Here is a 26,567-nt window from a genome sequence, read left to right as displayed (position 1 = left end):
AAATAGCAAAAACAAAGGCACCAAAATATAAGCTCCAAATACCACCTCAGAACACTGCAATCGGAAATGGAAGCCTTGAATTACAATGGGGGGATGGAAATTAGCAGTACAACAGGAAACACAGAAACAGAAGGCTTGAATTACAACAGGGGACGCAAATTAGTAGCGCAACACTAAAAACAGAAGCTTAGGACTCAAAACGGAGCATGTTCGGCTTCCAAAAAAAAGTTCAAAAACCGGAACACATACTTCCAGTTTTGTAGCGTTCAGGTTTCAAGTTGTTCGTGAACTAAGCTGTTCGAAAACCAAGGTACCACTGTACTTAAAAGCTTTTCAGGGTTCTTGTACCTTTGAAATTAAACACTTATTTTTCGCAGGTCATCTGTTGTTACTGCTTCCTGTTGAACCCAACTGGGAGATTAGTGAGGAGGAGAGGAACACTGTTAGTTGCTACTTGAATTGCTTCCCCGATTTGCTTGATTCTGTTCCCAGTGTGGAGGAGATTTTAAGTACTGATTTCCTTTCATTACTATTTTTTAAAGAGTGAACTGGTTCTAACAAGGACTAGGGAGGCTATAGGGTGAAAGTAACCCATATGAAATAAGTGAAGTTGCTATCCATAAGAGAGGTAAAGTATAAATTGCTGCATGGCCTCACATCCATCCTGGCTTGCCTGCCCCGTCTCTCCCCTGCCTCCTCTCCCTTCCTGTCAGAAGTAAATTGTGAACTTATTGGGTCTGCCTTTTTTTAGGCTGTAAAACATCACATACTTTGATGGTGCTGTATGTATTCATGCAAGAGTCGCAATAACCTCACATTGCAAGACAAAAGTACATATAAAGTTTTAATGAGTTAAACTTACAAAAGACAATGGCATCAAAACATTTGACACATTTTGTACAAAACTGGTCCTGCTCATCTATAGTTCTTTTGAGAAGGTGGTTAGTCAGGGGCTCCATTTCCTGTCCCTGGCATCTAGTGAACACACCTTAGTTGTAGTAGATGAAGGGACAGAATTAGAGGTTACAAATTCAGGACTAGAAGGTGATATTGGGGAGCTACCATACTTCCCACAAATTTCCATGCAGCTCCAGTTCTATTGCCATAAGATTTTTTTGTATTTTTTTTTCTTTCTTAAAACCGTCTTCCCCAAGGTCTCAGACCTTTAATATCTCCAACTCCTGTCGAAAGTTTCTCTTTTCCACTGAAGAGTTGACAGTGCAAGCTCAGTCTTCCCAACCCAGAGCATACCTTGTTTCGGCCATCCTGGAACTTTAAGACTATTAAGGTCTCTGGATACAGAATGGTGGGAGGAGACCGTAAATATGACTACAGCAACATTTCTATGTACCAGGAAATTACACACATGTTCATGGTATGGGCTGAAAGAGACTTAAGAGAAAATGGGCAATGCTTCTTTTAAAATGCGGCACTGCCTGCAGCCGAGAGCCTGTTTCAGGACACCACGTTCCCTTGTGAGAGGGATTTTGTCATTTCTGTATGTACAAAATAGGTCTGCAACTCCCCTTTTCCTTTGACGTTAATTATGCCTCGGCAGGTGCAAATGTAGCCCAATGTTTGTAAAATGTTACTGGTCTCTTCTGTGACCTGCAATGCAAGAGACAGACAAGCACATCATACTTTAAGAAAAGGAAATCTCAAAGCCTGCCTCCCTCCCTCCCCCTCTTTGCCCTAAGTGACATAGCAGTGAGGAAAGCCCTTCATTGGACTGTTTTACTTCACACAGGGCCTCGTTTTTGCTAATCTTAATGGACAGGTGAGCGAATACAATCACAGAAGATCCACCACAAATAATTTACACAACAGGATAAAAACAGCACCTTGAACTGAACAGATTCTAAAAAACCTTGAAATATATAAATAAAAATGTAACCCACCCCCAAGCATATCTACAACTTCTATCAATTCACAGGAAAAAACAACAGCAGCAGCAACAACAGACAATGCTGTCATCTCTTGGAATCAGTTCCTCCATCACCACCCTGCAGCCGCCACCACCATCACAGCCCCAAAATTTGCTCCAGAGAATTATGGGCCCCTCAAAAGAAGAGATGGCGAGTGGATGGAGTTGGAATTACTGAAAATTGCTTTCCTCCCCATTCTGCCGATGGTAGATTCCTTGTCAGCTGAGCAACCCTGTTGGATACCCACCTAATAAAAAATGTTGAAGTATGATTTTGGATCAGATTTTAACCAATGAACCTTCAACTAACCTACAAGTCCCCCCCCCAGCTGTGCTGCTGCTGTCTTCACTTGATGAGCTTCCCCCATGTGTGTCATAGCCTGTATCTTTGCCTGCGAGGGACTTTTAGTGGGGAGATTCCCCTGCTGTGCAGGGGCACTTGAGTAAAAACACAAATAGAAGCCAAACCTGAATTTTATCTAAGACACCGGTGCTATCCATTCTGCTGGCCACATTTACAGTGTTGCCCCAGATATCGTACTGTGGCTTCTGTGCTCCAATGACACCCGCAATTACAGGTCCATGGTTAATTCCTGTAAAGAAGATGGCAAATTAAGGGTGGTCCCCCTCACCAAATATATATTTTTAAATGCTACAAATTGCAGAGCTCCCTGGAGGAAACATAAATGTTTTGAAACACATATGCACATCTGGTGGCTTTGCTGTCAAATTTGGGGTCTGGAGTTATGCAGAATTTATTCCTATGGCTGGGATTCAGATCAAATTAATATTTATTAATAATAGTATTGTTCATTTAAGAAGTGCAAAATTCCATCAAATAAGCATTGAACAATTATAATGGGAAAATTAAGAAGTATTAATGCATTGACGGAACAACATAGGCAATACTAGGGAATGTGTTAAGATGCCAGCACAGATTTGTATGAGGCTGATGGTTATCTTTCTATGGCAGAGTTGTAAAGCATTTGCTGTGGAAATGAGTATCGCTTTGTTATTGATTTGTATTACCTACTTTTTGTTTCCTAGGAATATGTCATATAATTGGAACACACTGAACACTGCTCTGCTAATGAATGACTAGGAAGCGCTATATATAAAATCAAAATATTTGTTAGAAGTGTAACAGCTTTCTTTTTACAAGTTGCCCCATCTTTTTTCTGAGGGAAAGTATCCTTTGTGCCTTAAAAAAAGGTTTTCCTTGATTTTATTTAGAAGCTCTACCTTACAGGTTTCTGAAGGAAAGTGTTTGCAAGTGTACTCCAAAAGTAGTGGGTGGCTGAGGGCAACTTGGGGCTCATCCACACTAGAAAGGCTGGGTCCAAGCAGTTTTCCATTTGTCTCCTGCTTTCTATGCATGGCTCATAGTAGTTCTGCCTTTGGCCTGCCACTTTCCCCAGAAAATCCGCTCTTTAGCATTAAATTGGAACAAAAGGCAATCTACAGAAAAGCCAACTGCTTTTTGTTTCGATTCAGTGCTGTGTCTCTTAGTTTCAAAGCATTCTTCCACAACCTGCTTCTGCCACTAGGTGACACTATAAGCTAAAATGAACAGAATCAGCCAGTGAGCAAAACTAGAATTATACAAACTGGGGTGGGGGTGGGCGGCGAGAACCCCAGAAAGAAAAATACTGTTACATTAAACATGAAATATTTCATATTTATTTATAGGTTGGTTCCATTTTCTTGCATACATTTAAAACTTCTGAAGCCTTCAAAAATAAATGGCATTACTAAAAGGATATTAAAATCCTGGAATGACCCCTCTGTCAGTCAGTCAGGAATTTAATTTTCTGCTGTTGCATTCTACAAACCCTGGATATTTTGGGAAGATGGCAGTATTTGAATTTATGTGAATTTGCTGCATAAGTATTTAAATGAAAATAAGAGAATGAAAAAAATGCAGTTAAGTAGAACAGACAATTGTGTGGTTTGTTGTTTTTTTTAAAAAAAGGTTTAAGACTTCTGAGTGAAAGCAAGCAAGCAGGAGAGAAGAGCTCGAACCTCCATTAGATGGGATTCTGCCCACACCTCTAAGGTGATATGACACTCTCTTGCTTGGAAATGGATTTATTATCTCGTTTTTATGTTCCTTTTAAAAAGGAATTACCAAGGTAGGAAAAGAGGTAGTAAGGGAACACCAGGCTACTTTAAATGAATTCAAATCTCCAGGGTCTGATGAGCTGCATCCAAGGGAACTAAAGGGAGCTTACGGATGTAATTTCAGAGCCTTTGTCTATTATCTTTGAGAATTCTTGGAGAACAGGTGAGGCAGACTGGAGGCAGGTGTCAGGGGCTGGACTGAGGAGGAATGGTGGGAGCCCCCACTCCTTCTCCTGAACCTTCCCAAGGGCAGGAGGACACTATTGATTTCAAACAGTGGTTTGCAGAAGAGCACAGTCCAGAGGGGAAAAGCTGGGAAATACTGCATGAGGAACAGCTAGAAGAGGAAACACCAGGAGAGAGCTGGCAGATTCGTTGTCCTTGGACAGCATTCCGGACTGCCCCTTCGCCTAAGACTAGACGGGCTTTGAGAGTGATAGAACAGAAAGCACAATGGCAACAAGCTCAGATTAACTGACATAGGAGTGACGTAGATTAAGGGGGACGGAGGGGGTGAACCTTAACTGGGAGCAACACCATTCCTAGAGAGAAATGCATTCCTTTGTCTCTCACTGTGATTATTAAAGAAACTAACTGATAAGAACGCTACTTTTATTTGATCTGCTTATTTACTGCCACTGGGGAAGGCATCTGATTCCCCAAAGCCTGACAGTGGGCAAATGTTGTCCCCATCTTCAAAAAGGGAGGAAAGGAAGACCCAGGTAACTACCAACTGGTGAGCCTGACATCAATACCAGGAAAGGTCCTAGAACAGATAATTCAACAGTCGGTCTGTGAGCATTAGAAGAGGATACTGTGATTAATAAGACCCAGCATGGTTTTCTCAAAAATAAGTCATACCAGACCAATCTGATTTCTTTTTTTGATGGAATTACAAACTTGGTGGATCAAGGAAATGCTGTGGACATAGTATATCTTGATTTCAGTAAGGCTTTCTTGTGGAGATGAGGTAACTGCGAGATGGATTTGTAGCTGGTTGACTGACCGAACTCAAAGAGTACTCATTAATGGTTCCTTGTCATCCTGGAAAAAAGTGACAAGTGGGGTGCCGCAGGGTTCTGTCCTAGGCCCATTGTTTGTCAATGTTTTTATAAATGACTTGGATGAAGGAATTGAGGGGATGCTCATCAAATTTGCAGATGACACCAATTTGGGAGGGGTAGCTAATGCCTCAGAAGAAAGAATCAGAATTCAAAATGGCTGGAGAACTGGGCGCAAGCTAACAAAATGAATTTCAGTGGAGACAAATGTAAGGTTCTGCACTTAGACAGGAAGAACCAGATGCACATATATAGGATGGGGGACAACTGGCTTACATGTGAAAAGGATCTAGGGGTCTTGGTGGACCACAAGCTTAACACGAGTGAACAGTGTGATGCAGCAGCAAAAAAAAGCTAATGCTATTCTTGGCTGCATCAACAGAAGTCTAGTGTCCAGATCAAGGGAAATAATAGTACCACTCTATTCTGCCCTGATCAGACCACACTTGGAATACTGTGTCCAATTTTGGGCACCACAATTTAAGAAGGATGTTGACAAGCTGGAAGGTGAGCAGAGGAGGGCAACCAAGATGATCAAGGGTCTGGAAACCAAGCCTCATGAGGAGTGCTTGAAGGAAGCTGGGTATGTTTAGTCTGGAAAAGAGGCTGACAGGAGATATGATAGCCATCTTCAAATATCTCAAAGGCCGTCACGTGGAGGGTGGAACAAACTTGTTTTCTCCTGCTCTGGAGGGTAGGACTCGAACCAATGGCTTCAAGTTGCAAGAAAGGAGATTCCAACTAAACATTCGAAAAAACTTTCTGACAGTAAGAGCTGTTCAGCAGTGGAACAGACTCCCACGAGAGGTGATGGATTCTCCTTCCTTGGAGGTTTTTAAGCAGAGTGGCCATCTCTCATGGATGCTTTAGCTGAAATTCCTGCATTGCAGGGGGTGGGACTAAGATTCTATGATTCTAACTTTCAAGAAAAAGTACAATATATTAAAGAAGAGTGTATTACATAGCATGATTCTACATGCTCAAACTTTTAGAGTGTGTCCAAAAAAGAAAAAAATCTTGCAATATGTATTGAATTCCTCTTATTTATAACAATATTTATGCTGTCAAAGCAGTCTGGTTAATTTCACACACACAAAAAGAAGCAACTCAAATCAGTGTTTCCCTTAGATGTTACAATATAGGAACTTGCAGAGCTCTGCTGGATCCCCCCATCTCGTTCCAGAGTTGTTTCCACAATTTCCACCGAGATGCCTATGAGCAGCACAGGAGCACAGCAGAACTCTCCCAGTCACATTTCCCAGATATCAGCATTCAGAGGCATATTCTCTCTGATGCCAAGGCGTTCATCTAACCATCAGGAATACCAGCCATTGCTTTAGCCTTATCCTCCAAGAATCTAACCATCTTTTTAAAAATTGTGTCAAGTTGGCACCTATCTCTATGTCTTGAGGTAGGAAATCTCATCATTTTAACTATGCACTGTGTGAAGAACTGCCTCCTATGGTCTGTCCTGAATCATCTGCCTTTCAGCTTCATTGGAAGACCCTGGGTCCTAGTATAAGAGAGTGAGAGAAACTGTACAAGCAGGTCTTTTAAAAAAATTTCTTCCAGGCAACTTCCCAAAGAAAATAAAACTGACAAGCTGTTTTTGCCTTTCCCTGCCTGCCTTAATTTTCCAGTTTAGGAACTTGAGAACAGTGATAACAGCAGCTTTCTCTATTAATATAATTTTATTTACTTTTAATATTTTTGCACTGCCTTTTTGAAAGCCACGAAGATGGTGTTCAACAGATCAAGTATGAAAGCAACGTCATGAAACATTAAAAAAAGGGTAAAGGTAAAGGACCCCTGACAGTTAAGTCCAGTCGCAAACACTCTGGGGTTGCGGTGCTCATCTCGCTTTACAGGCCGAAGAAGCCAGCGTTTGTCCGCAAACAGTTTTTCCAGGTCATGTGGCCAGCATGACTAAGCCACTTCTGGCGAACCAGAGCAGCACACAGAAATGCCGTTTACCTTCCCACCAGAGCGGTACCTATTTATCTACTTGCACTTTGACGTGCTTTCGAACTGCTAGGTTGGCAGGAGCTGGGACTGAACAACAGGAGCTCACCCCGTTGCGGGGATTTGAACCACCGACCTTCTGATCGGCAAGCCATAAAAAGGAACACTGATGAAAAATATATAAAAGGCCAAATTACAATCATATTTGCTTTCTAGAATCTCTGTTTATAATGTTTAATTGTTCTTTAACAATGTTTAACTTTTTTAGTGACATCCTTCACCCTGTTTTTAGCTGTTTTTATTTTATCTGTAAGCCACTTTGAGTCCCTATCAGGGAAACCGTCAGATATAGATAGATTACAGTGGCACCTCAGTTTACTAACTTAATCCATTCTGGAGGTCCGTTCTTAAACCAAAGCGTTCTTAAACCAAGGCACCCTTTCCCTAATGAGGCCTCCCGCCACCGGTGTTCAGCTTCCGTTCTTCCGGGGCAAAGTTCGCTAACCGGAACACCTACTTCCGGTTTTGCGGAGTTCGTTGTCCGAAGTTTTCGTTAACAGGGCTGTTCGTAGACCGAGGTACCACTGTATATCCTTGATTTAATTCATTATGAGCCATTGTTCTTCAGAGACTGGCTGCCGTCACACGTTTTGGTAAGCCATAATGTACAGAAGTGAGTTATTTGTTTGTTCTGTGAGGAAACAAGCCATGACCCCCAACTTGTGTTAAATTTGAAGCAGCAATCGTGGACTGCTTTGCTCCCCAAAAGCACAAGATGTGCTCTTGACCTATTGACTATGGTTTGTTGGAGTACAACAGGCTAAGCTAGGAACCATTGTTTGTTCCCTCCCAGAGCAAAGAAAGCATAATTTGCTTGTACACAGTAAACAATTGTTTATGGCTTATTTTGATGTGTGATTAGTAGGGTTATAACTTTTTTACAACCTCATGTGCTGTAGCTTAGTTAGATTAACTTTTGCCTAAAAACAAAGCAATGAACTGTCATTTGAAAAAAGCTTACCCCAAAATCAATAAATCGATTTTAGTATATGTAACTGTCTAATGTATTGTGTCATTATTGTGCCATTATACATAATAATTATGCATTATAATACAGGAAAATAGCTTGCAAATTTTCTAATACTTGTACAATGTTCTGTATATTGTATATCAATTCTTATTGCTCAGAATCATCATCATCATCATTCATACCCCGCCACTCTGCCCGGGTTTCCCCAGCCGCTCTGGGCAGCTCCCAACAAAATATTAAAAATAGAATCAAACATTAAAAACTTCCCTAAACAGGGCTGCCTTCAAATGTCTTCTAAAAGTCAGATAGTTGTTTCTTTCCTTGACATCTGATGGGAGGGTGTTCCACTGAGAAGGCCCTCTGCCTGGTTGCAATTCTTCTTTGTTTCTGCTGCAAGCGCCATAAAGTTCCCACACCACTTTGATTGCGCCTTCTGCACACTGCTTGCTTCTTGGTATCTGGAGGATGGATGGGCCCTGCTTCCAGTGAGTCTCCAATCCCCACAATGCTTTTTTTCAGAAAAAGGTTTCAATATTTCTGACAAGTTCTTGAAGTCATTTTCAATGAGTGGTAATGTTGCATATATGGTGATTCCCACTTTTCATTTTGGGGTGACCTTTTTTCACAGCTCAGAAGAAATAGTCCCTTTTCAGTGTTTCTAAGCAAATACTGAAAAGGGACTAATTTTTTTTGAAATAAAGTCCATTTTTAAAAACGGTAAAAAAATCCATTTTTTTGAAAATCAAAAAGTTATAACCCTAGTGATCACGGCCACAGCCTCACAATATTCAATGCAGTGATGTGCTGAAATTAGCAATGAGGGGGGAAGTTCTGCAAACACAATGCTGGAATAACAAAGTGGAGGAACTTGAACTGTTAGCACTGTATTAAAAAAGGATATTATTGCTGTACATGGAGACCAGACAAAATATTTATGCTGCTTACCTACGCGTAGCTTGAAGTCATTGAAGGAATGCTTGTTTATGACATCCAGTTTTGCTCCCAGGGCAAATGCAAACTCCACCATAGTCCCAATATGCATGTATTGTCTGTCAAGCTCCTGAATGTAAACACATAGACATATCCTGTAATGCCACTGCAATTATCAAAGAATCCTCAATAGAGATTTGCTCTCTGTAAATGTTGCAATTTACTGATAACTTACAAAAAGTCAGTGTTTTAATTCTAGAGTTACAACCCCATATACTTTTACTTGTTCCAACAGAATCACAGTACTTTGGATTTATTCCTGATCAAAGTGGGATATAAACTAACAAATATAAAAATTTAATTAATTAAATTGAGCTCAGTGTGATTTGTTTCTGAGTAAACATGCATAGGATTGGGCTGTATGCTATTTACGCCTGCGCACAGCTCAGTTTAGTATCAGCTATGTTCTTGTGGAAAATCAATGTGCCTGGTCACAATGGGTCCTGGAATAGCTCCAAGTGCTTGTTGGCCCCTGGGTAAGAGATCTGCTTTTGGTTTCCAGTAAGTAACAGACTCACAGCTCCCCTTGCAAGAACAGGTCACTCCCTCCCTTCTATGATCCTTTCCCTCTTTGCTCCCCTGAATGATGCAGGAAAGAGGATAAGGAATTGTGCTGGGTCTAAAGCTGGACGCCATGTTGGCCCTAGACATTTTGGCACCTGAGGCGAACCACAAAATGGTGCATCCTCCTGCGAGGGAAGAAGGGGTGAGTGAACATCTACACTGGGAACAAGCGGGTGGGAAGGGGAGAGGATAAAGAGCTTCATTGGGAACAAGGGTGGGAGGGCCCAGCAGTGCCTCCTATTTGCTTAGAGGCTGCTCTACAAGTGGCATGGGGGAGGCTGCCAGGGAGGCGGCAGAGCTGCTGCCATCACCATGGGCAACACATTCCTTGGAGACTGGATTTCCTGTCTCTCTGGGTCAGGCCACCCAAGGCGGTGGCCTCGCTTTGCCTCCTGGGTGGGCCAGCCCTAGCTTGATGCAATAGGCCCTTCAAGTCTCGGGCCTTAAGACAACGGCCAAATGGGTCACCTGTGCACGCTCTCAGTTCCAGGTGGCACTGCCCATTTCATACCGTACAGATAGAGGGAGCCATCCCACCTGAGAGGCTCATATCTGTTCATTTGTGAGAGGGGAGGGCCCAGCTGTTTTTTGTGTGCCAGGTCTTCACACATACTTAATGTACACCAGTGCACAGGACCCTCTGAGCTGCAACCATGGACTGTAGGAGAATAGGACTGAGCTGTTTTAATGTTCTGTGAATATGAAGCATGATTCTTCAAAAATATCCTACTTTCTCTATAGGCATAAATTCTCACTCAGAAGCTGAGTGGGAAGCGAAGGAGAAAGAAATAAAGGGTGGGGTTGAAGTGTGGATGGGGTTTTTTTTGGGGGGGGTAAAGTTTAGCACCACTTCACAAAATGTAGATGAGATTCTTCAAATATTGGAACACCAGGGAAATTATGCAGGAATATCATTTTGCCTACCCACCCACCCACATTAGGCATTGCTATATAATGCTGTAACAGCAATAAAGAAATAAAACACTGTTCTGTAATAGCAGGGTGTTTATGCAGGGAATGAAAAGCATATTCAGAGTTAGAAAATCCAAGTGCTTGAGTGTTGTGTTTCATTGGAGGGGAACTGTCTTAACTGTATTTCCTGAGATCAGGAGCCAAAAGTTGCACAGGCGCATGCAAATGCTTCTGGGAACACTGGCATAGCTGAAGTTGGCAAGCCTCATTTGGGATGCTCCTAATATTCCTCCCAAGTTTTGGGAGCAGCTTTTCAGAGCCTTTGAACCGGCTTGGTGGGGAGATGACTTAGAAGCTTCACCGCATTCCCAGATGTGGCCTTTTGCACCCCAGGCAAAATATGGTCCCTACAAAGTGGACACAGTAACTTTGACGTACCTGACTATGTTCCTGGCTGGGCATTGCATTTAGCCCTGTGGCTGCCATGTAAGTGCTCCCAATGGTCTTGATCTTTTCAACGCCGCTAAATTTGGGTTTCGACAATAGCTGTGAAGAAATAAGGCACTCAGGTGTCTGATAGCCAAATAATGCATCAGCATTGTTAATACACACGGTTCCCAGGGCTGCCTCCGGGCTGCACTTGTTTGGAGCATCTTTCAAGCCCATTTAGCAGATCCAGAAGCAGCCAAACTAGTTGAGACAGTAGTAAAGCCTTTTATTTAAGTTTGGCCCAATCTCACATAGGACACGGGTAGGGGATCATATTTTACAGCAAAAGGTGCCTGCAGGTGAGAATAGCTCCCTGAAACCCAACACATTCTGAGCCTTAATGCAACTCTTGGTTTCACTGAGAAACTATTTTAACATTTTGCAAAAGGAGCTCTGGCAATTCATTTTCTGCAGTCAGTGTTACTGCAACATCTGGATTTGCGGTGCTGTTCTCTTCAGTGGTGGCTTATATAAACTGCCTTAGGCATTTTGATAAGGTAGAGTGCTGCTTTTGTGGTGGGGGAGGGGAATCAACTGCACTTCTGAGCAGCAGAAGCAAGAAGGCAATGACTTCTCATCTGACCTCTCTTTGTCACAACCTCTGCTGTTTCCCCTCTGCTGCAGTTTGGCCTCCACCAAATTCATCTCCCTGTCCACTAGTCAATGTGATTTACATAGTTATTCATGTAAATTAAGAACTTAAATGTAATTAATGATGCAATTATTTCCACACCATTCATTTCAATAATGCCAAGGACATTCATCTCAATGCAAAGGAATCTAGAATGAATCATAACCTAGAATTCTGGTAAACATAAAAAACCACTACTGGCCATTTAGGAACACAAAAGTCATCCATGTGCCCCTTAAATGCTGCATGGAAAATTATGCCATTTTATGCAGAAGTGCCTATAAAGACTGCATTGGTGTGTAACTCTACATTTCTACAGCAGCTGGTGCCTCTCAAATTCAAAGTGCAGCTTCTGCCAGTACAAGCCTCTGCCAGTATTGGCTGTGCTGGCTAGGAATTATTATTATTATTATTATTATTATTATTATTATTATTATTATTTCTTTCCTTTATGAATTGCTTCCCACAAAGCATCTCAAAGTGATAGTGATTTACAGTATAAGAAAAATATATTTATTCTATTGTATTTTATTATTTGATTATAGAAAAAACCCTCAAAGTGGTTTACAAAAGATAAAAAGTAAAATCAATGGAAGTTTACAACCCAAAGCTTAAAATATACAAAAGTTAAAATACTAAAACAGATTAAATCACATTTTTACATTCCTTTACCTGTCACAGAATTGCTCTACAAGTCACTATCCTGTGTGTCAAACCATAAACATTGCTGATTCTTGCTTGAGTCTTCCTAGCCACTGGTCAGATTTATAAGCCCTTCCTACATAATCTTACGAGACACCGGAGGGTCTTGTATGGGCTATACTTATAAGAGATGACTCAAAGGTTGGTGTAAAAATATCTATCACACAATTCCAAGAGACATGGAGGCAACAGCTTCTTCTGTCTTAGAAGGATAAGCAAGTTTTAGGCTTACAAACAAAACATGGAGGCCATAGTCCAGCGTAGAGTTAAATGTGTTTAAGTTAACTGATTTAAATGGAATAAAATGCACTTAAATCTGTTTTGAATTGGGGCCACAATGTGGGAAACTCTTCTGTAACGAAATAATTTCTTGCTTGTCCTTTAGCCAAACACAGACATGATGTACTTACATCATCAAAGTCAGCAATGATCTCATTTAGAAGCCGGAGGCATTCTAAGCCCTCTTTGTTGACATCAGATTCTGTATAAAATTCTTTGAAATCTGGAATGGAGGCAAACATGACGCAAACACAGTCATATGATTGATGGTATAAATCCTGTTCAAGAGAGAAGAATGAGAAACCAGTCACAAAATGTTCTCAGTAGAAGGCGTTCATAAAATGAAGTACAGATTGGAAAGAAAAAGGATGGATGAAAAGTTCGTGTAAGGTGTGCTTGCACCTGTTTAGTACAAAGATAATTTGCTGATGTTTTACTACTTTTTGCTTTATAATAAGCCATGCCCATCCATGAATAATTTCATCAAGTTACACTACCTAATTAACCTGTTTTATTCAGTGAAAGTACCTCTCTATATAACTGGCTACACATTTTACACCAGTGGATATACTGGAAACAGCTCAGTGACATTCAAGGAACAGGTTTACCAAGCAGGTGACAAAAGCCCTGAAGCCTTGCACCTGACTTGATCCCATTTCTAGCGCAGTGCAAAAGGACCAGAACATTGTTCTAGTGAAACTGAGAGATTTCTGTCATTTGGAAGCCTGGCAACTATGACACTGTTTTCTCAATCTTTTTAATTAAGTTGGAAGTGCTTGAAAAATGCTACAGCAAAAGGAAGTCAAAGTTACTTATCATCATCATCAAAGTTCTTCATCACCTCTAGGCAAGAAAAATGGAAATGAATACTGTTCCAGAGGCCCATTTGCTCCAATGTACAAAAGAAGAGAGCTGCCAGATCAAGCCAAAGACCCTTCCAGCATCCTGTTTTCAAAAGTGCCAACCAGATGCTGATGCCCACAAGCAGAACACAAATGCAAACTCTTCCATAGTTGTCCCCCACCAACTGGTAACTCACAGATAAAAACTGCTTGTTCAGAGCAGACATAATGCAAGAAGGTATCATTGAGAAAGCAGTAATCTCCTAACATCGTTAAATATCAACAGACTCTAGAACACAAATAGTGCTTTTTGGACTGAGTATGTTTGGTCTCTTTACACAGTTTGTCACCAAAATCTTCACTGATGTTTCTCTCATATTGGTCATCACTGCAAAGGTTATCATTTGCAATCGCTCACGACATAATAGCTGGGGATGTTTCCTCAATAGGCTTTCTCCCCTCCCTTTTTTATCAAAGATTTTCTTGTTTTACAAAAGTGTTTGCAATGTCTGCTTTCTTAATGGGCAACCTATGTCCAAGTGGGGCTAGGGAACAGTGCCTTTCCAGTGTGTTTGAGGGACTAGAAAAAAATATTTGGAGTTGGTACATAGACCTCAGGAGAGACAGAGGTCTGATTTTTGCAGCCGGCTTGCAAAAAGCAACCACAGAATTGGAGGACTCCAAAGACACATTGATCGCTTTGGAAAGGGTGGACCTGTGGCAGCTTCTCAAAGGCTTGCATTGCCTGCCTGTTTTCTCATGTTTTGAAGTTATTTGCAAGCAAACAGTTATTATAAAAGGCAAAGTAAGGCATGTGTGATCCACTCTGCAAAAGAAAGCAAAGCCCAGTAGCCTTGCCCTTGAAATTATCACTGGGCAACTGGGGAGTGTGTAAAACCCACAGTGCACACCAGAAATAATCTGTCACAGTCTATCTCTCTCCTGTTTTATTCTTGGAAACAAACTAGAAATGGAGGCAAGCTGGTATGCCAATTCTCACTTTCAGTGAGAGGGCAGTCTATAGTATGCTGTGTGCGCATTGGACCAGATTTGTTCCTGAAGGTGTGCAGGTGTTCTTGAAGGTTGTCAGTTTTATTTCAGAACAGCGAAGAAGACTAAAGGTGGTGAGGACTGACCTCATTCTTCAGGTTTCTTGCCAAGAAATGTTCGGCCACGTGAGCAGGCAGCACGTTCTCCAGCAGCAGCCGGTTCAAATTCTCCATGGTCTCAATCTCCTCACGCTCTTTTTTGAACTTGTTCTTCCACAGGAAATCTAACCTACAGTAATATTCATTCTGTTACAAAGAGGACACAGAAGTAAAGAAACAATAGGCATCTTGTCCTATCAGATGGTTTTAAGAGAGAGAGAAAAACACACCCCTCCCCCAAAACAATAAAGCAGTAGGTTAAGGTATTCATTCCACTCCAGCTGGGGCCCAAAGACAGAGGCGGTTTTAGGGCAGTGCAACCAAGGCAGCTGCAACAATCCTGTAGAACAGCATGTGAGAAGCAGGAGGGGATGCCAAACTTCAGCGTCACATAGGACGCTGCTGAAATCTGACAGCCCAAAATCTGCCAATGTTAAACAGGCAGATTCTGTGCATGCATATTATTACCCAGCTTGATCCAGCAAATATGACAGTGTGTGTGTGTGTGTGTGTGTGTGTGTGAGAGAGAGAGAGAGAGAGAGAGAGAGAAACCCTTCAGGTCAGCATCCTCATTATTATTTACTTAATTTATTTGTTAGTTGGATGGTGTCATGCAGCCAAGCTGGTGCCCAAACGTCTTGCTCTGCTTTCCTTTGGACCACATAAGCAAGGTCGAGAGGGGGGGGGGTCTTGTCACCTGGGCAGCCCATGATCTCCCATACACACTACACAGCCTTGCACCCCAGGGAGATCACTTTGGTGCTCCTAATGCAGAAAACAACAACGCAGGACGCAGCAGTTACAAGTTATCAGTCTAAGAAGTCACAGCAGGTTTGACTTCACCCCCGGAGGCACACTCCATTGTCTCCTGAGACAGATGGATGACAACAACTATTTGTCACTTTTCACAAACTTAACTAGTGATCATCTGATGGGGAGTGAGGATGGGCTGAGTTTATAGGGCCAGAGGGACGATGACAGACACTGTGTGAACAGATAACAGCTGAACCATCAAGTGGTGCTACTCAGAGGAGGCCCCATAGCCGGCCCACACTCCCACTTGTCCCTTGCCTAGAAAGCTGTCAGAGTGGTTATCCACTTGCCCCATACTTTCTAGATAATAATAATAATAATAATAATAATAATAATAATAATAATAATATATCACCTGCAGGTATCAGGGCACAGGACAAAATTACAATATAAAAACACAGAATACATAATCAAAATATAAACAGAAGCAGCGGAATAATACCCCCCCAAAAAACCCTCTAAAAAGTTAAAAACAATTAAAATATTTTTAAAAGACAATTGAAAAGCAGTTTAAAAGAATGAAAACAGCCCTCTCTGCTTGGCAGCAGCAGTCCTTTTCTAGTCTGTCAGGCCCCTCCCTCGGCCTGGTGGAAAACGGCAGGAGCCGGACCCTCTCAACAGGGGGCTGAGTGGTTTTGCGTTTGCCCCACAGCTTGCCCCACAGCACCTGCTCCTTAGTGATGAATCAGAACAAACGGGAGTCCATGGAAAACCCAACTGCTGTTTCTTTCAATCCAGCGGCAAAGAGAGGGTTTTCCCGAGTGAAGGTGGCAGAGCAAACGGAGGTGTGAATGAGCCCATCCTATTTATCACACAGGAGAAGTTACAAAACAGTTTTTTGAAAGAGGGCTTCCAGCCCAGTAGAATGGTCCCTTTCTATTTGCCCCAGCGGAAACAGCGAGTCATGAAGGACTTGAGGGCGAGCCCATGTCTGGGTCTAATCTGGAGTCTGCAGACGAATCACTCATGGTGGTTTGGGATAATAGCCGAGGATGGGAAGTCTCAGAGGCCACAGGTGTCCAAAGCCTCCTGTTATGCCTACCGGCGTGGTTGCTCGAGAGCGAACAGGCAAGATCCCCACTGGTCTTTTCAAAGGCTTTATTATTGGTGCAAAAACATTTACAGTGCAGAACGTCTCAATTCCATGTCTTGCTCAGTCACTAGCAGAATCTGAGAGTGGGCGGTCCTTAAACTTTCCCCAGCAGGGTAGTCTCTTGACCCCCAGCCGACGCCTCCCCTCTCTGCGCGTAAACCTACTGCGCAGAGAGGGCGTGGCCAAAGGGGGACCTGCCTCCCCCCCGTTTTGCTCATGCACGGTTTTTTGGCTCTCTCTTGCATGTTCCGAGCCCTGCATCTCTTCCCCACTAGAGGCGGGGCTTCCCTCCTCTGCGGAGGAAGTGCTGCTTCTCACGATCTAGGGAGGCTCCCTGTAACCCAGCTACCCTTCCACCTCTCGCCTCTGAGCTGATGGCAGTTCCCTGACACCTCCGAATCACCTTTTTAGAACAGTGGAGCTGAGGGAAGCAAATGACAGTGGCCAACAATATATTTGGGAATGGATGGGGCAGCCTGCCTTCCAGGCGTACCTTTATACCAGCCTCAATTCTGCAGCGACAGCATGAACAATGTTTAAACAGAACAAGCTCTAGTAAGGCGGGGGGGGGGGGGGAAGCAAAGAATTGAAAATTATAACAAAAAGAAGAAAACCTTGGGAATAGTAGCTCTGCTTCATGGCTCCTATTTAACTCACCTCAGAGAAGGGAGATTTTCAAAGCAGGGCAGATCCAAAATGCAGAGGAAGACAGGGCAAATATGGGGAAAGCCCTACTTAATATACAGGCTGTTCTAAGATAGTAAAGGCAATGCTAAAGAACCACAAATCTGCAGTTGAATTAATTTACAATGACATTTTCTGTTGGATTTAAAGGATTGGGGAAGAGAGAAGGAAATCTGAATTGGAGAGTTTTCTCTGTTTGCAAAATGGAAGCCAAGGTTGTGCTTAAAGCACTGTACTGCAAGAAACTAGGAAGTCACAGTATTCAGAAGGCTTTCCTTCCAAAGGCAAATTACAATTTTCTTTGAATTCCCCCTGCTTCAAAAGAGGTGTGGAGAGTCATACTGGTCTTCAAACTTCAGCAGTCTTCAAAAGAGATATTGTACTGTATTAAGTTTTACATCTTTCCTGTTTCCCTGGAGAACAGGTGCAGGGACCAAGGAGGAGTTGACACTTGAAAGACACAAAATAAAAGTGCCTGTACCAACTTTCATTCTGATGTCTCAATCTTCAGTGCAGAAACCACAACTGTGTTCTTTCTCCCTCCCTCCCTCCCTCCCTCTTTGCCATTTCTTTATCCCTCTAAAAGCAGCCGTGGGGGTTGACCTGGTCTTTAAATCTGAAATTCAGAATTGAGCCCTAAATACACGCATCACATTTCACTTCACTATCTTGCAGATCATCAGTTATTACAGTGGTACCTCGGGTTACATACGCTTCAGGTTACAGACTCCACTAACCCAGAAATAGTACCTCGGGTTAAGAACTTTGCTTCAGGATGAGAACAGAAATCACGCGGCGGAAGCAGGAGGCCCCATTAGCTAAAGTGGTGCTTCAGGTTAAGAACAGTTTCAGGTTAAGTACGGACCTCCGGAACGAATTAAGTACTTAACCCGAGGTACCACTGTACTGTTATTAAAAAATTAATGGAATGCCAAATGGATGACTTAAACACTGAAGCTGATGACATTCCTATGCAGAGCCAAAGAATAAAAACCTATTCATCACCAAATAGGAAATATCAGTCTAGCATTATCAATGTACTCGTGATGCATATTAAATTACTGGATGCTCCTCTCTTATCCCCCTTCATGGATCACTGCCTTGCCGTGGCGAAGGGGCTTGAATAACTCGGAGAAGCTATGAGCTATGCCCTGCAGGGCCACCCAAGATGGACAGGTCATAGTGGAGAGTTTTGACCAAACGTGATCCACCTGGAGCAGGAACCGGCAAGCCACTCTAGTAAATTATGATTAAATGGGTAATGGATGTTGGCCATAACACTGAGTATGAGAATTGGTCAAAATTATGGAACACTGGGCTAAAATTTACAGCATGTACATGGTTGAAAGAAAAGCTGTTAAAAATGATGTATAGATGGTACCTCACTCCAATTAAACTGACAAGGATGTATAAAACAGGAAACAAGAATTGCTGGAAATGTGGGGTGAAAGAAGGTAGTCTTTTCCCTGGAAAAGACCCTGATGTTGGGAAAGATTGAGGGCACAAGGAGAAGGGGACGACAGAGGACGAGATGGTTGGACAGTGTTCTCGAAGCTACAAACATGAGTCTGACCAAAATGCGGGAGACAGTGGAAGACAGAAGTGCCTGGCATGCTCTGGTCCATGGGGTCACGAAGAGTCGGACACGACTAAACGACTAAACAACAACAACAACAACAACAACTCTCTTATCACTTTTATATTTAATAAATCCTTTAAAGATGGCCTCCTGGGAAATATGAAAACACTATTCCTAACACTCGTTCAAACAGCTTTGTCATACTTCCTGTTTAATTAGTGGACAAGTCCTCCTTCATCAGAGGGTTGCTCCACCCTCCCATCACCTCCCACCTGCAGGTGAGGAAGGCTTCTCTTGTGCAAAAGTGTGGAGAGGGGAGAGAACCTGAACTGCAGAAACTGCAGTTCGAAAGCACGTCAAAGTGCAAGTAGATCAACAGGTACCGCTCTGGCGGGAAGGTAAAAGGCGTTTCCGTGCGCTGCTCTGGTTTGCCAGAAGCGGCTTGGTCATGCTGGCCACATGACTCGGAAGCTGTACGCCGGCTCCCTCGGCCAATAAAGCGAGATGAGCGCTGCAACCCCAGAGCCGGTCACGACTGGCCCTAATGGTCAGGGGTCCCTTTACCTTTACCTTACTTATAGACACAAGAGAAAGAGGAGGCCCTCGCCCTCCCAGACCTTAAACTGTACTATGAGGCTGCATGCTTGGTTTGGATTAGGGACTGGATAAAACTGGAAAAGGAAGAAGCATTAGATTTAGAAGGTCATGATAACAGATATGGATGCCATGCATATTTATGCTATGGAAAAGGGAAAGTACATAAAGGATTTTGCAATCACTTCATTAGGAAATCATTAATGAGTATGGAAGAGATATAAAGATTTAATAGAACAAAAAACACCTTGGTGGCTATCACCAATTGAAGCTTCATTACTCAAACCGCTCGGTAAAAAGGGGAAATGGCCTGTGTTAAGCGATTCTTCAAACAGCTCTTGTTTATTCACAGGCCAGGACAGAACTGAACTGAAGGGCTCAGTCAGCCTGCTTATATAGAGCTCCAGTACCACGTTACTGTGACAACTTTCTAAAACTATCCAATCACTGAACGTCATTTTCGATCCTTCATTTGCATAACTATCTACAGTATCCCCCTGCTGGCCCAGGGTGAGAACTTCAGTACATAACAGCCTACATACAGAGACTTATTGAGAGATCAAGAAGGAAAATGGAAATGGAAACTAAAAGATTATGATGAAATTAAAGACCATTTTCAGAGTTGGTTGCATTACAGACAATTAAATGAAATTTATAAGGAAGATAGCAAAAAAGGGTTTAGTTATACAATCTCTAGATTCCAAAAAGAGGTTATAGAAGAAGACACAAAGTTATTGAAGAAAGAATATAGTATACTGCTAGAATGGGAAACGAAAGACGAGGAGGTCAAATCGGTTATGATTAAATGGGTGCAAGATATAGGACATAATTTACAATTTGAGAACTGGGGAAAATTGTGGAAAGTAGATTTGAAATTTACAGACTGTTCTCTTCTGAAGGAAAACTATATGAAAAAGATGTATAGATGGTATATCACACCAGTAAAAATGGCAAAAATGTATAAAACTGTGTCAAATATATGTTGGAAATGTAAGAAAAAAGAAGGTACTTTGTATCATATGTGGTGGGAATGTAGAGAAGTTTAAAAAAATTGGGAGATGAAATATAATGAACTGAAAAAAATGTTCAAAATGACATTTGTAAAAGAACCAGAAGCATTTTTGTTAGGGATTTTAGGACAAATTAACATATAAACTACGAGAGAAGGACAACCGTGACTTCAAGGAAGAATGGGAACTTTTTACAAACTACCGTATTTTTCGCTCTATAAGACGCACCAGACCACAAGACGCACCTAGTTTTTGGAGGAGGAAAACAAGAAAAAAAATATTCTGAATCTCAGAAGCCAGAACAGCAAGAGGGATCGCTGCGCAGTGAAAGCAGCAATCCCTCTTGCTGTTCTGGCTTCTGGGATAGCTGCACAACCTGCATTCGCTCCATAAGACACACACACATTTCCCCTTACTTTTTAGGAGGGAAAAAGTGAGTCTTATAGAGCAAAAAATACAGTATTTAAAAAGACAACAAAAAGACTTGGATTCCTTGGCAGGTTTTGAATAAACATCCACAAATTTATTAGTAGAACATAGGATAGATAAGGTAATGATATGTATAACTTTTTAACATGCAGAGAATAATATGTGCAAACAAATCAGAGTGTGGAGCTGAGGGAAGTCTCTGGAGGGTGGGAGAGGAAGGAATGGGAGGGAATAAAAGGGGGGGGGAATGTAATTGGTTATATTGATTGATAATTTGTCTGTTAAAACTGTTCAATAAAAATATATTTTAAAAAAAGAAATTATAACAAAAGATGGCAAAATATTGTATACAGATTTTTTAAATAATCTAAATAAAACATTTTTTTGAAAGAACAAAGATTGCACTGGAATAGATGTGTGTGTGCACACCGTGCAATCCAGCAGCTAACTGGGATAGCTCAGTCAGTAGAGCAGGAGACTCTTCATCTCAGGGTCATGGGTTCGAGTTCCACGTTGGGCAAAAGATTCCTGCACTGCAGGGGGTTGGACTAGATGACCCTTGCAGTCCCTTCCAACCCTACAATTCTATGATTCAAGTACTAGTTGCCTATGAACCATGTTACACGCCAGAAGCTCAACGGCTGGAGAGGTTGAGGTTGTGGGGCTGGCAAAAGATTCACAAGATCTGACCTTTAACTGCAACTCAGCAGCAAATTAAAATACTCCTCTTGCTCAGCACTAGCCACCAAATAAGAGTTAAAGTCTACTCAAAGCTTAATAAGGTACTTTATCACAGTATTAATATTCCACAGTGGTAAGGAGAGTTTCAATTAAATTGCATTCCACAAGCACAATATTGACACAGCCCACAGGAGAACAATATCTGGATGGAATTAAACAGCCCCCAGTCTTGGGCTGGTTCCTGCTGGCCCAGCTAAGCCCCATTGGCACGGCAGGGCAAAAACACAGAGCAAGGCAAGGCAACAATTCTGCAGTCCTGCTGAGGCAGCACTAAGGAGAGTCAGGCAAAGAGGCAAAGTAAAACAACAGCAGTGCTGCTCCTTTTTTGTTCTCGTTTTAGCTGACATAAAACAGAGCTGCTTTATTAATCTTTGGGTGACATATTTCTAGAGGGGATGGACTGGTGAAACTGGTTCAGGACTGGGAAACTCGAAGTGCTTCACAGACGACACTGACACAAAATGTGGTGAGGGACAACATTACTTACTTATTTCATAAACTTTATACCCCGCTTGATTATAAAAAACCTCAGAGCGGTTTACAAAAAGATGAAACAGTAAAATCAAGTAATAGTTCTGCTTTAAAACGTACAAAAGTTAAAATACTAAAGCAGATTAGAATTACCTCAACTTTCTAAGCATCTGAGTAGGGCTTGTTTAAACAGGAATGTTATCAGCATGTGCCAAAAAAAGTACAGTGAAGGCGCTTGCTTGATCTCAAGAGGCAGGGAGTTCCAAAGTCTAGGCGCAGCCACACAAAACAGCAAATTTCTTACGAAGGCGTCTGTAATAGTGCCAAATCCACAGACCGAGGCAGCTGAGAGGGCACAGGCAGGGTCAGAGAATCTCGTAGGTAAACTGGCCCAAGTTGTTAATGGCTTTGTATGACACGCGGCATAAATTAATAATAATAATAATAATAATAATAAATTTTATTTATATCCCGCCCTCCCCAGCCAAAGCTGGGCTCAGGGCGGCTAACAACAATCAAAATAATCCAGCATTCTAAAAACATTCATTATAAAATTAATTAAAATCAAACTGATGAGGCCAGCCTAACCTCTCTGTGGCCTGGGATCTTCAGGATGTTTTTATTTGCGGACCGTAATTTCTCTGTGGGACATACCAGGAGAGGCGGTCCCGTAGGTACGAGGGTCCTAGGCTGTATAGGGCTTTAAGGTTAAAACCAGCACCTTAAACCTGATCCTGTACTCCACCGGGAGCCAGTGCAGCTGGTATAGTACCGGATGAATATGATCTCGCAGCGAAGACCCCGTAAGGAGTCTCGCCGCGGCATTCTGCACCCGCTGGAGTTTCTGGGTCAGTCTCAAGGGCAGCCCCACGTAGAGCGAGTTCCAATCTGGAGGTAACCGTCGCGTGGATCACAGTGGCTAGGTCAGGGCGAGAGAGATAAGGAGCCAACTGCTTAGCTTGGCGGAGATGAAAAAATGCCGCCTTTGTTATAGCTGTAATCTGCGCCTCCATAGAGAGGGAGGTATCGAAGATTACACCCAAACTCTTAATGGACGATGCTGGCACTAATTGCACCCCCGCAAGAGATGGGAGTTGCCCCCTCAATCCCATATCGCCCCGTCCCAGCCAGAGGACCTCTGTCTTCGAAGGATTTAACTTCAACCGGCTCCCACATAACCATCCAGCCACAGCTTCCAGACATCTGGTCAGTGTGTCTGGGGCCGAGTCAGGATGGCCATCCATCAACAGATAGAGTTGGGTGTCATTGGCATACTGATGGCAACCCAGCCCAAAACTCCGGACAAGCTGGGCGAGGGGGCGCATAAAGATGCTAAAAAGCATCGGGGAGAGAATCGCACCCTGAGGCACTCCACACACCAAGGAGTGGCGCGATGACAATTCCCCCCAAGCGCCACCCTCTGTCCCCGACCAGAGAGAAACGAGCGCAGCCATTGAAGGACTGTGCCCTGGATCCCCACGTCAGCAACGCGGTGGTCCAGGAGTTCGTGATCGACCACGTCGAAGGCTGCTGACACGTCTAGAAGAATCAGCAGCTCCGACCCGCCTCGATCCAGCTGCCTGCGGAGATCATCTGTTAGGGCGACCAGAGCCGTCTCGGTCCCATGACCAGCGCAGAAGCCGGACTGGAATGGATCGAGAGCCGATGTTTCATCCAGAAACCTACCAAGCTGTTCAGCAACCGCTCTCTCAATCACCTTACCCAGGAATGGAAGATTCGAAACCGGGCGGTAATTGGATAGATCTAAGGGATCTAATGATGTTTTCTTTAAGAGCGGACGCACCACTGCCTCCTTCAGTTCCCCTGGGAATATCCCGGTGCCAAGGGACAAATTGATGATATCACCCAGGTGGGCCCGCACCTCGTATACTGGACCCGAGGACAGTCGAGGGGCCTCCAGTTCCTTTATTGTATCCAAATTGGCAGGGAGGTCATGTCGGAGCAACAGGACCTTCTCCGCAAAAAAAGCTCGCAAATGCCTCACAGCTGTGTGTCAAATTGTTATTTAAATTTGGCTGTCCTTCAAGGGACGTTAAAGACCTAATTATACTAAATAATTGCGCCGGGCGAGAGCTAGCAGAGGCAATGGAGGCCGAGAAGTAGGACTTCTTAGCGGCCTTCACTGCCATCTCGTAGGTTTTCATAAAAACCCTATAAGATGTTCTTGAGGCTCCGTCACGGGCACCCCGCCATACTCGCTCTAGCCGTCTGAGGTCCCGCTTCATTTTCCGAAGCTCCTCGGTAAACCAGGGAGCCCGGTTTCTGCAGGGTCGCAGAGGGCGCCTAGGTGCGATCTCATCGATGGCTGCTAGGAGCTGGATATTCCAGCCCTCAACAAGCTCAGTCAATGAGTCGCCAGGGGGAGCAAGGTCCCGCAAGGCCTGACGGAATCTATCAGGGTCCATCAGCCTCTGCGGGCGAGCCCAAATTGGCTCGCCACCTAAGCAGGGTGGGGGTGGAAAATCAATCCTGGCTTTCAGAGCATAGTGATCGAAGGAGACATGATCACATCTATACCGACGCCAAAGATCAAATCCAGCATGTGGCCTGCTTGATGTGTGGGGCCCGAAACAAACTGGGAGAGCCCTAGTGTCGCCATGGAAGACACCAGGTCCAGAGCCTGTGAGGAGGGAGTGGCATCAGCATGGATGTTGAAGTCCCCCAATACCAATAGGTTAGGGAACTCCAAGGCCCAGCCGGCCACCGCCTCCAGCAGGCCTGACAGGGTGGCTGCTGGTGCGCTAGGTGGCCGGTACACCAGCCAGACAGCCAAGCTCTCCTCGGAGCCCCACACTAGGCCAACACATTCAATGCCGGGGATCGATGGCGATGGTAGAGCCCTGAAAGAACAATCTTCCTGGATTAATAATGCCACCCCTCCCCCCGGCCCACAGTCCGCGACTGGTGGAGGACGGAGAAACCCGGGGGCGCCATCTCTCGTAAGGTAGCAGTTTCCCCTTCGCGCACCCAGGTCTCCGTCACACAAGCCAGGTCAACCCCCTGCGAGGTGAAGAAATCTCGCAGGGTGGCGGTTTTGTTGCCTATAGACCTGGCATTGCACAACACCAGTGAAGGAGGTGAGTAATCCTTGCTCACCCTACCTTCGTCCCTCGGGATGGGGCGCAGATTGGAAAGGGTACGAGCATATCCATATCTCGATCCCCTTCGCCTATGACATCTGCCCCCACCGCCATACCTCCCTCGCCCCACTACGGTAGCAATCCCAAGCCTCAAACCAACCTCCATTTACAAAATAGAAAAACAAATCAAACCAAAAACAATTGTACCAAACAAAACAAATTCCCACCCCACTCAATATCCAACCCCAAACCAAAATAAAACGGAACAAAATAAAAATACATCAATGTCAACCGTCCCTTTTTGGTGGGAAACTCCCTTATCCCTGCGCCATTTCCCGCTGCTGTCCTTGATTGATGATGTCCCTTAAATTTCCCGGGTTTCATGCTCCCCCAGCTCGGGAGGGAAGCAGCGGCTCGGGGTCCTCCGCCTCGAGAGAGTGAGAGAGAGCACGCGCACGAGCTGCCGTGTCTCCGTCTCTCCCTTTTCCCCCTCAGGGGCGCATCGTGAGGAGACGGGTGGCGGTGGGTGGGCAGGCAGCCCCTCTCTTGCGAGACTTTTGCCACGCTGCCAGGGGAAGTCGGAGGGGGCAGCAGCAGCGGCTGAGGAGGCGGCCTGAGGGAGGAGGAAGAGGAGGGGATGGGGAGGGACGCAGAAGGGCGGTGCGTCAGCGGCCACGGCTGCGCCACAACCGCCTCATGCCAGGCTCGCAGGCGGCGTGGGCAATAGCCGATGGAACTCCTGGCGCCAGGACGATGGCAGCCCCGACATGCTGCTTAGCATCCCCTCCAACCAGTGCAGCATCTTAATGTAGTGATTTCCCCCTCTGCATCCCTTTCATAACCCTATTTTTATAAATCATTTGTCCATCCATAGTTCAAATTTTTACTACAAGTTTTCTGTCAATCCTACCAATGTATGTTTACAATAGCTTTTCAACTAAATTATAAACTTTCCCCATTCTTTATTAAAGAGATCCTCTTCCTGGTTTCTAATTCTGCCTGTAAGCTTTGCCATCCCTACGTTCATCAGTTTTGTCTGCCCGTCTTCTTTGGTGGGGGTTGTAGACCCTTAGGATCATCTAGTCCAACCCCCTGCAAAACCCAGTCAGTCGCAGCCATGGCTCCATGAGTGCTGGATGGATTCCTGTATAAACTAAGCCAAAATCCCTTATTTTGGCTGCTGATCCCTTATTTTTGAGGCTGCTGGTCCCTTATTTTCAAATCTGTAAGTTGTCAGCTATGACAGGTGCTGTATCCTGAAAGGGCCTCACTCCCGTCAGCAATTGTGCTGCAGCATCCTGCACCAAAAGTAGCCTCTGGATCAAGTGTGAGGGAAGCCCCACACAGAGTGCCTTGCAGTAATCCAGCCCTGAAGTATCCAGAGCATGAACTTTGGC

General features: G+C 43.9%; 1 protein-coding gene across 4 annotated transcripts in view; it reads right to left on the bottom strand.

Moving 5' to 3' along the window:
* Positions 1–831: 831 nt before the first annotated feature.
* The window catches only part of ADCY2 (adenylate cyclase 2), a 121,283-nt gene continuing 95,547 nt past the window's right edge, over positions 832–26,567 (bottom strand). For all 4 annotated transcript variants that reach the window (XM_083624288.1, XM_083624289.1, XM_083624290.1 and 1 more), the window contains 6 exons: positions 14,644–14,802; positions 12,797–12,943; positions 11,003–11,110; positions 9,044–9,158; positions 2,393–2,517; positions 832–1,608 (listed from right to left, as the gene is read on the bottom strand). In XM_083624288.1, the coding sequence (XP_083480414.1) occupies positions 1,456–1,608; positions 2,393–2,517; positions 9,044–9,158; positions 11,003–11,110; positions 12,797–12,943; positions 14,644–14,802 (807 nt within the window). In that variant the 3' untranslated portion in view covers positions 832–1,455. The remainder of the gene's footprint in view (positions 1,609–2,392; positions 2,518–9,043; positions 9,159–11,002; positions 11,111–12,796; positions 12,944–14,643; positions 14,803–26,567) is intronic.

The sequence above is a fragment of the Podarcis filfolensis genome (assembly GCF_964270895.1).
Source record: "Podarcis filfolensis genome assembly, chromosome: 7".
NCBI lineage: Eukaryota > Metazoa > Chordata > Lepidosauria > Squamata > Lacertidae > Podarcis > Podarcis filfolensis.
This window is presented reverse-complemented; position numbering and strand designations above follow the sequence as displayed.